The sequence below is a fragment of the Aythya ferina genome (assembly GCF_964211825.1).
Source record: "Aythya ferina genome assembly, chromosome: 18".
NCBI classification, from domain to species: Eukaryota; Metazoa; Chordata; class Aves; order Anseriformes; family Anatidae; genus Aythya; species Aythya ferina.
The window spans coordinates 5731797-5742397 of NC_140317.1; the positions used below are offsets into that span (position 1 = coordinate 5731797).

The following is a 10601-nucleotide window of genomic DNA, read 5'->3' on the forward strand; positions in this document are numbered from 1 at the left end:
TAACAGCCAAATACCCAGCCCTTTCCTGTGACTGCTGCTGTAAACTTATTTCCCTGGCAGCCTTCTCCAAGCTGTTAATTCACTGCTGCTTGAGTTAATTTGGGAGGTTTTGTTGCTCTACACCTCTACACTGGTACGACTCACAAAATGTCTCACTATATGTCATTTCCTTCAGCTAGGCTATACTTATTTTTATGTATGCTAAACCAAAGAAACCACCTCCACTACTGTTTTCTTTCACAGCTTTTTTTTTTTCCACAATTGTGGTCATGCTTGCACAGCAGCCTTGCTACAGAAAGCTGATGTTAAATGCCAGTTTGTTTATTTAAACTTCATGCAGCTTTTCTCTGTGAGTGTAGCTCTTTAATACTATACCACCACTTCTTTTGCAAAGATGAAGCCTTTTATTTGCACAAGGCAAAGATCAGTTTAAAACCCTGGGAGGTGAGGTGCTATTTTCCTTCCCAGGCAGATGTGTGCTTGGTTTCAATGAGATCCCCTTCAGCAGAACCCTGTTAAATCCCATTTTACATGTGTGACACAGGTAGAAGAGGCCTTAGGGACAAGACCCACTGATGTCTTCAGGCTTTTCACTGGCATGACTGTCAGTGGGAGGAAGCAGCCTAAATCAGGTAGCAGAGCTTGTGACAAAACATGACTGAGCATAGGTGCTTTAGCTCCCAGATCTGATGCATCATCTGCATCCATGCCTGAGCTGGGCTTACCAGGGACAAAGGCAGAAATGGAGGAACCCCATCCTCTCTGAGTGGGAGCCCTGACAACCGCAAGCAGCTCTGGTGCATGGAGAAGAGGGTGCTGAGGTCCCCAGGCAAGTGGCTGCATGGTTCCTTGGGGCTCTACCTTGGTCCAACTCCCCAGTGCCTTGCTCCAGCCATCCCCAGGCCAAGGCCCCACGCAGTCAGCAAGCCACAGGGATAGCCCTTGCTGGGGTAATGGGGCCTGTTGCAGGGCAGGAGACAGGGCCTGGGCTGGGGACATAGGGACACCAGACCCCACAAGGGGACATAGAACCTCACAAGGGGAACATGGGACCCAGATGGGGATGTGCTTGCCCGGCCATGGGATCCCACAGCTGTGCCCACCAGGCTTGAGCATAGTGTCAGCAGCCATCATGTTACCCCCATCCACAGCCATCAACAGCTCACAAAACGGTCACCTGTGTTAGCTGCTAACTGTGGGAAGGGTGACAGAAGATTTATTCCCAAAGCTTGCCCGTTTCCCTCTGAAATCTCCTTCAGCACTCCTGTGGGAAGGCAGGTGAATACACGAGGCAAACATTAGACAGAGCCCGATGTGGCATGGCTATCTCCTCTAGATTTAGCTGACCCTGTGACCCTCACCCATTGTGACAGGGTGCAGGGGGCTGTCCAAAGGATGGGCCAAGCTTCCCCAGTGCCATCTGTTTCCTCCCCATCACCGTTTGAAGTTTTTAGCTCTTCAGGAGTTTTTTCTTAGCCACCATGAAATGATTGCGGGAGTATACATCATCCAGATTGTTCTTTAGTATTTTTTTCAGTGATTCAGTGATTTTTCAAAAGAAAAAAAAAAAAAAAAAAAGATATAGGTTGTGTAGAAAAAAAAAAAAAAAGTGGCAAATGATTATCATATCATCCTTTGAGGTATTGCTAGGTGCATTTTGCAAAAAGACTTCATTTCACTCTATTATAAAATCTACATGAACCAGTCCATTCAATAACTAGCACTCAATTGCAAGAGACATAAAACAGTCTTTAATACATGTACAAAAGTAGGAAGCAATTGTATAAAACCCTCGGGCTCAGACCACAATCAGTTTCCACAATCAGATTGTATTGGTTTATTCATGTAGAGCTACGCAATGGTTGCAGGTTCTGCAGTCAACAGACGCCCCTCTGCTACAAAGGAAATCCAGCCATTTGGGTGAGCAGATTTCCCCCTCAAGTCTGGTACGCAGGATTTCACAGCTGTCATTTGAAGGGAAATGACCTCTCCTGAGCAGCAGGCTTGGCACAGCAAGGTCAATAATTTAATATCTACACTTGATTACATTTTTGTGGGACCATTCTGATCTTTGAATAGTTAAACCCACACATATCTAGCACCTCACATCTAATGCATTCTTGTCACAAAGTTTCTGAATTCTGTTCAGAAAAAAAATAAATGTTGCTTTAACTCATGAGTAGTTTTAGCTACAAGAGCTTTTGGGTAGACCCCACATAGATTCTTTCGAAAACTGTACTTCATTCATACATGGATACACTGCAAATTATTAAACAAGCCTGTTATGGTCTTTCTGAGCACTTATGAAAGCGCAAAATGAGACCTCTCAAACTATCTCACCTTCCCTGAAAGGGTTATCTACCATCACAGAAACAATCCCATATATTGCATCTAGCCAAACGTACACTCCAAAAATACTGCTTTCCACTCTACACTGCAAACACATGTGCAGGGTACATGCATTTTCTGTACAAGGAAAAGTAAAAGGTATTTCACAAGTGATCAAAATAAGTAAAAACAGCTTTGGAAATAAGGCAGATTTTTCCTGCAACTAAAGAAGTTATACGATAGCATTTTCAGTTCAGCTACTACATCGAGTCACCAAGGCAGCTCTCAGAGGCACCTGGAAGAGGACAGTTGATCCAGCAAGGTCCCAGCTTAAGTGTAATTGTTGTAAACGTTAGGTTTGACGAAAGTGTTGCGTCTAGAACCGTAAGACATATCTTCATACACTGTATTTGTTTTTCTTTTTTGGAAGTATTTCTTCATCTGCAAAAGAAAGCAAACAACCATTCAGAACAAAGCTTGAAAAGACTCCGACCAAGTTGCCAATTTACATCTTAGGAGTCCAGCTGCCTGAAGTCCAGCTGCTAAGATTTCTCTCATAACACAATGAGGTCTTACAGATTTAGGTGGAAATTTATGACTTAGTCATTTCAATCTGTGTTGTCAGTCTGATGCAATTCCACTAAAAGTTCCTTCAAGATTTTTATGTAACTGCAGCCCCTACATAAATAATGCTTATCCTTAAACTGTAGTTTGTTACCAGAGACATATGAGACCAGTTCCCACAGGGTCACTTGTCTTTGCCAGGATGATATTATACCACTGGCTTTAGCAGTACTGAAGCTAAAAGGGGAGGTACAGGATAAGGGTCTGGCCTGTGAATCCTACTATGTTAGTTTTGAGTAATCGTTTTGGAGTGTAAGGATCTATCAAAGTGAAAAAATAAATAAATAAATAAAAAAGCATGCTTTCTATAGAAAATAGATCCAAAAAATCCCTATAAATGAAAAGTTTCTTGATCACCTTTTTTTTTTTTTTTTTTTTTTCTAGGACAGGTCAAAAACATTCTCCCAGAGGTACTTTCACACACAGGGATATTTAATGACATTGTGTTGTACCAGATTTCCCCCAAAACACTCTAGTATAAGATGTGTACATGTGCGTATATATATATATATATATACACATACACACACACACGTGTGTCTCCATTCTTGACTGACAACAAATACGTAAAAAAGAAGCAAAACAGAATAATGAGTTGCCCTGTTCAGGGAAACAGATACAATGCATGGCTGCATTGTTGACTGCAGGGATTACTTGAGCTTCCATATTGAAAGGCAAAGAATGTCTCATGATTTACTAAGAGCTACAAAAACATAAAACAGTCTTTACTTCTGAAAGTTTACATCTAGTGGACGTTAAACAAGAGCAAAGAGTAGACAATACAAAGCCATGATTCTTTAGGTTTATTGAGTGTTTGCTTGACTCAATCACTATTTACAAATAATACCTTTGACTGTGACTGAAAAGACACCTATTCAGTTAACATGGATTCATTTTTCCTTTGGGACTGTAACAGCATACTTACATGGACATGGTACAGGGCGTAGCACGTCATCACAGAAAGCAGTAGCACTGCCATGATGATAAGACCATAGTAGGCCCAGGAACTATTAGGGAATGCTGTCTCCTCCCCTCCTGCATGTGGAGTTATATTATTATTAATAATATGAAGAGAGGTAGAATTATATTTTTATTATGGAAAAAATATTTAGGTATGTGCGGGGCTCTGGTCAGCAGGAAATCAAATGTGAACAGCATGCTCCACAGCCATGTCAGTCATGCCATTAGTATTCTAGCTGGCATCCCCTCTGCTCTCTTGGAGGCAGGTGACAACTGTCAGTGGCAAATGAAGGGTCAGGGAGGAGCATTCTACAAAGGTGACAGCTTCTGTACCACAGCTCAGAAGCAAAACCACACACTCATAATGGGGGGAAAAAAAAAAAAAAGTTTACTGCACTGTTATATCACCATTGAGCGCTCCACCAGAAGTACATAGGAATTAAACAACAACTAGGGTTGGGAGGGTGCAAGCAGTACAGACAATTAAAAAAATATTCTACAATGAGTAGAACAGTGCTGGTAGAAAGGGTTACAGTTCTCTAAAATCTCAATTTAAATAACATTCTATCTAGTTATCACCCCACTGCTTTGATGTGCAGCTGTCATTTTCCCCAACTCACGTTACTGAGTTGTTGCACATGTTATAGCCAGCAGCATAGCATGAGACCACTCTTTTTTTGCAGACCAATTTGTAAATAGATCTTTTGCAGCTCCTAGCACCTATGTAAACCTTAGTTTATTTGCTCAAAGATCCCATCAAAACTGTCAATGCACAGTTTTTGCACCAGTAACGTCAAAATCAAGTACCATTGTGGATTCATCTTAAAAAATGGCTATAACTAACTCTCATGAAAATGAAGTCCCAGTAAAATATGCTCACAGTGTGCTCAGTGTATAATAAGGATGTGTGAGATTATCGCTGTTATCTTCGGTACTTACAGAAAACGCCCAAGGACTTGTTCTGTATTTCTTAGTATGACCTACTTTTAGGCTCAATTTACTTATATATATTATTTTACTTATATATCATATTATTTATTATTATTATAATACTATAATTTATATCTATATAATTATTTTTATTATGTATTAATATTATTTTATATATTTTACTATTATTATTTACTATTATTTTACTTATATATTTATATTATATATTATAATAAATATATAATATTAAGTATATGATGTAATAATATAACATATTATATATTGTATCATATAAATTATATATTATACTATACACTATATAATATTATGATATAATATATATATTATATATGTTTACTTATATACTTATTATATTATTTTACTTATATATATATACGTAAAAAAATATATTATTGATTTTGTATATATATTTTTTTTCTTTGTGAAGATGTTGGATTATAGCTAGTTTTCTATTTTTAAATTCTCCTCTGGTTGTATAGGACCCCGAGGAGCGTGAGCATCTCCCCAGACTTTCCCTGGTCCTGAAGGATTTTTAGTCATGAATTAGAGCTCTACTTGGACTGACTATAGGTCTGTGAGCTTTTAGTCCATGTCTTCTTTTATAACATGCCTATAATTATTTATGATTAAGCAAACAAAAGCACAATACCTTTAACCATCACCATGGTGCCTCTTTGGCTCACTGAGAAGAGAAAGGAATTGTTCAGCACTGCAGCACATACATACACATCATTGTCACTTTGCTGTAGGTTGTGTAAAGTTACCACTAGTTTCTTCTCTTCCTTTGAATACTCCAAGCGATTAGCAAAAACAGGAAAGATTTCTAGAGCTTTCTGACTTGAAACACATAGCACTCCTTCAGGTTGTGTGTGAGTCTTGAGCAAGCAGATCTCTTCATCTTTATATGAACTATTCAATGCACAGGTAATGTTGAGAGACTGGCCTTGTTGAATATTGACAACGAGCGGCGACTGTTCAACAATTCCAGCTAAAAACAAGAGAAATTGATGACTGCCACGTAACTAACACATTACTTTTTAACTAGGGAGCAAATACAGAGGCCAATGACAGAAAGAACCTAGCACAGAAATATAGAAAAAAAATGATATTTTAAAGCCTGCCTTTATACATGCTTTCAGAACAGAGATATATCTCAGTGCACCCTGGAATATTTTGCTGCCCCATGTTCTGAAAGTAGGACAGAGTACTGCCTTCTCAAGCGAGATTAAGTTATAAAGCATCTGGGTACCATTGGCCTGGATGAAATCATACATAGTTTCATCAACAGTTGAAAATTGTCTTCAACGTAGTTATTTATGGTCTGCTGTCCAATGTGGGACACATTTCACTGAGTTCCTCTAAGGACATGCCCTGTACCTTTTTACATTATCATTAACAATGTGGTTGAGGGAATAAGAGAATTAGACAATTTATCACTTCTGTGCAAAAGGTAATTCTGGAAAGGTTGCAGGTATTTCAGAGAAGAGGATCAGCATCAGAAAAAGATAAGAGAATTTAAAAACGTAATTTGGATTAACAGCATATGATCAACAAGGCAGAATTCATCTGAAAAAACACAGTGAAGAAGTTTGAAAAGAGAAGTCTAAGAAAGAACATAGTAAGTCTTTATAGATATAAGGGAATACTACTGACCCAGCAACAAATTAGTTTTTAAATGCATTGGGAACTGGAAAGGAAGAAAACTCTGTAATTTTTGGCAAAGACAGTTCAGATGAAATGGTCTTACCAGTAGGGTACGTATGCCTGGGAATAAGCTGCTGAAGACTATAGTGGACTCAACCCTCTTCTAATTTAAGAAAAAAAAAAAAAAGGGGGGGGGGAGGGGAAGGGGAGGGCAAAGACAGAAAAATTCTTCCCCTAACCAGAAATGACTACCAAGAGGAAAATGTGGCCATTCTTCAACTGTTTTCTAAAGAGATAAAAACCATGCATCCCTGTATTCACTGATGTCCAACTCACAAACCCTACCTAGCATCAGCTTCTTTGTTATTTTGGGTTTATAATTCCAGATGGAATAGCAAAACCAAAAGAGATTTGCAAAAGCTGCTACCAAAATCAGGGTTCATTGCTGGTTCATTTTCATAAAGATTTAGCAGATGGTTCTGAAAACAGCTATGGGCCCTCAGTGTTTCCACCCTGCTGCCATAACACTTCTGACTCATGTGAAAGTCTTACGTAATTAGCTAGGATTAAATTAGTCATGAAGTGATGTTTCAGATGTCTTCTTCATCTTTTCACAGAACAGGCTTACACTTTCCTTCAAATCAATACATCACCTGAGTAGACACTGGTAAAATTCTTTTAGACAGTCCCTCCCACTATGCTTTCTTCCAATCTTTGATTTCAAACATACCTCCATGTTTATTAATTCCTAACTTAAGAGGTGGAACCACAGGAGCTTTCACCACTACAATGGTTGTCTTCCCATCCAGCCTGACATGACGGTCATTTCTTATAATAAACCTGGTGCATAGGTAGAAATTTGAATCAGATTCCCGTGCATTGAGCAGAGTTACTGTGAGTTTTGCTCCTTCCTCTGAATACTTGATGCGATCCACAAAAGCTTTATTAACAGTTGGTTTATTATCCTTGGGAACATATAAAACATTTTCTGGTGGTACTCTAGTCCTCAAGTACATCCCCAGTTCATTTTCTGAATTGTACATTGAGCAAGTTATGCTGACGGAGTCTCCTTCCCAAACACTGACAACGTCTGTTGACTGTTCAAGAAATGCATTTTCTTCACCTTAAAATAAGAAATGCAATAGAAATTATAGTATCAGATTTCTTGTTCTATAAATATCAAAGTAAGTTGCAAATATAATCATTTATGTCTGTGGAACAGCTCTGAAAACCTGAACCTTAGTCTTATTATTCTGTGTATGTAGTCTCTTGACTGTCCTAAACCCTAGAGTGTCTTTTATCCCCATTAACCTGCATGATTCAACACACCCAAAGCTCAAAAGTTTCTGGTGAAAAAAGTGGCTTCTGTCACTCACATAAAAAATTTAGTCTGCATTGTAGGTTCCCAGTATGATCCTCTTAGCTCTTAAAATATCAGCTTCATTGAACTGAGCCCAATAATTGGAGCTGACTGAAGATCTAAATCTGGAGTTCAAAGAGATGACAAAATGACAGAACAGGAGAAAATTGTATATTTCAAAGAAAAGAAAAAAAGCTTTAACAATATCAGGGAACTCGACAATGTAGTCTCTTAGGAAGAGAACTGCAGAAGGTATAATGTTACAGCCTATTTTAAGAAACAAAGGTGTAAGAACACATAAGGAGACTCTTTGAGTTCTGTAACAACCTGAAGATCTGGAGAAAAAAAAAAAAAAAAAAAAAAAAAAAGAATAGAAAGTACTTATGGAATGAATAGCAAAGGACAGATCACATAACAAATATAAGAGAAATTACATTACAAACAAGAAAAGAGAATTGAAATACAGCGTATTGGATATCTTGGAAGAAGACAGTATAGGAAGGGTTGAATATTCAGGTGTTCACAATCAGAGTAAGGTACCCTATATACTTAAAACAACTTACTTTAATAAGGGAACAATCCCAGAAGTCAAACACAGAAAGACTGCATCATGGGAATTCAGATAATGTAGGTCAATCCAACCTGTCCAGACATGAGGACATTCTACATCCTACACTATTAAGAAAATTAAAGCAACCCAGGAGTCATCAACAATTATCTTTCAGCAACAGAGAAATGGTGCAATGGAGAAGGCTGGAAAAGTGCAAAGCACTCTGCCTTAACAAACAGGGAAGGAAAGTCCAGGGAATTGATCCCCATCAACCAAAAAACAGAACTTCTAAGCTGACCCCCACTTATGCGTTCTAAGAACCCAGGCACTTTATGGCAAGCAGCCACAACCACTTAATCATTTCCTCCAAACAATAAGAGTTTTAAAAAGTACGAGGGTTAAATTATATTTTCAGAAATCAGTATCAACTCCTCAACAAATGACAAAAACACATTAAAACATAAACACCAGTTTCAATGCATCTTCAATTCAAACATGCTGATTTGTGGATTTTATTCCTTTTTTTTTTCCCCCCTCAAGTCACCATGCTTCCAGGTTATTAACAAACAAACCAGACATTGTGGGGAGAAAAGGGCTATCTGGCTGTTTGGGGCATCTTTTTCCTCAGTTTCTCCTCCTCAGAGAGCCTCATGGTTTTTCCCCAAGCGTGCCTCTGGCTTGTGCTCTCAATAGCTACAACATACACTTGATATTTCTAGTAAAGCTTTGTTACACCTTCACCAATTACATGCCTAGTAAATACCAACACTCATTTCTATCCAGTAACGAGCTCCCCGTGTCAGCCTTGAGAATACATACACAATTCATGTTGGATTACTAGGAAAATAACTTCCACTATTGTTATAGAGAGTAATTAGTGTGTAGAAAAGAAAGCTTCAGACCATAATACTCTTTCACTTTTTTTCTAAAAACGCATTGTGAAATATTAGAGAATGCTTTTTTCAGAGTACCACCTGCTTTTGTTAATGGTTAAACACCCAGGAACCTCTTTGAGAGGATAAGCTAAGGAGAAGAAAAAAATATATATATAATGAAACTTGTGAAATGTAAGAGGAGCAGTGTTGTATGTACATACCACTCAGGCCAGGGATGAACTGGAGAAGCAGAAGAAAAAGAGATGCAGCTGGGAGAGGCGATGTCTGCAGCATTTTCCAAGGTCTTTTTAGCTGATCTCAATAACCCAACTGATGACAGGTTTGTGTGCCAAAACCTGGCTGTTATCTTCCAACTACGTCAGCTGCTTTCTAACTGAAGTTCTCTCCCTCTCCCCAGCAACTTGCTTCTTTTGTCTTCACATCACAGAGACTGTGACAGAGAGGGGAGTGAGAGATTCAGAGAGAGGTGTATTCTGTTGTTGACTTCACACTGGCAACGCCCACAATTTACAACCGCAAAACAAGCCCCAGATGTGGGGGCTGTTAGTGGAAACATCAGCACTAGCTGCAGTCGATACAGACTGTCAATCCCCCCAGGCTCAGCAGCCAGCCCTGTTGCAGGCTGCAATTGAAAGCGTTGGCTTTGTAAGGGGCAAGTGGGAGAAAGATACTCCACTACTTCAGCTAAACCTTAAATTAATATACAAAACCTGCTCACAAACTTGCAGGCTTGACCTGTATTTTGCCAATGACGAGACTGTGTTCTCCAAGCAATGAAATGGTGCGTGTTTTCAGAGCAGCAGTACAGTGTGTACCTCTCCTGTGGCTTCATGCTTAGAGATGTTCTGTAGCTGCAAGCCACCAGCAAAAGGGAAGCTCAGTTATAGCTCACACCCTGCTCTCTCCCTGATACAACAAACAGCTTTTCTTGAAGGAATGATTGCCTGACAGCTGATAAGAGTCATCAATCCTTGTAAAGAAAAACGAGTTCAGGTGGGTTGTGAAATGGGCTTTCAATTAGCCCTATGAAGACTCACTGCTAGATACAAAAGCAGATGGCAGGAGGGATTTCCTGCTCCTGGACTTTGATTTTGCAATACTCAAGAAGTAGATCATCCCAATAATGCTGGGTAATGAGTATGGGACTCACGTGATGGTGATGTTTTTTAAAGGACATGAACAAGCCAAAGAACAAAATGATCGATGCAGGGTTACCAGTGAATAGCCAGTTTTCAAGTTGGCATGCCATTGTGGTGACAACAAGAACACAAAACGAAGCACATCAAAA

The 10601-nt window shown here is 39.0% G+C and overlaps 1 protein-coding gene across 3 annotated transcripts; it reads right to left on the reverse strand.

Moving 5' to 3' along the window:
- Positions 1 to 1651: 1651 nt before the first annotated feature.
- On the reverse strand, positions 1652 to 10509 carry CD7 (CD7 molecule). Of its 3 annotated transcripts, XM_084492348.1 has the most exons (6): positions 10049 to 10509; positions 9514 to 9743; positions 7238 to 7630; positions 5513 to 5851; positions 3878 to 3987; positions 1652 to 2769 (listed from the first exon to the last, which is right to left on the reverse strand). In XM_084492348.1, exons 2-6 carry the CDS (start codon positions 9584 to 9586, stop codon positions 2659 to 2661), a joined length of 1026 nt encoding a protein of 341 aa, XP_084348474.1. In that variant the 5' UTR covers positions 9587 to 9743; positions 10049 to 10509; the 3' UTR covers positions 1652 to 2658. The 3 variants fall into 3 exon arrangements, with proteins under 3 accessions (XP_084348474.1, XP_084348473.1, XP_084348475.1); XM_084492347.1 differs by having other exon boundaries at positions 9514 to 10509; XM_084492349.1 differs by lacking the exons at positions 9514 to 9743; positions 10049 to 10509 and adding an exon at positions 9392 to 9462.
- Between the last annotated feature and the right edge of the window lie 92 nt (positions 10510 to 10601).

What these genes read in the sequence shown, in the direction of transcription:
- CD7 (XM_084492348.1), bottom strand. Translation starts at nt 9,586, where the DNA reads ATGCTGCAGACATCGCCTCTCCCAGCTGCATCTCTTTTTCTTCTGCTT. An exon ending in GTTCATCCCTGGCCTGAGTG is followed by an intron (nt 7,631 to 9,513) that starts GTATGTACATAC and finishes TCTTATTTTAAG; the next exon opens with GTGAAGAAAATGCATTTCTT. An exon ending in AGGAATTAATAAACATGGAG is followed by an intron (nt 5,852 to 7,237) that starts GTATGTTTGAAA and finishes TCTTGTTTTTAG; the next exon opens with CTGGAATTGTTGAACAGTCG.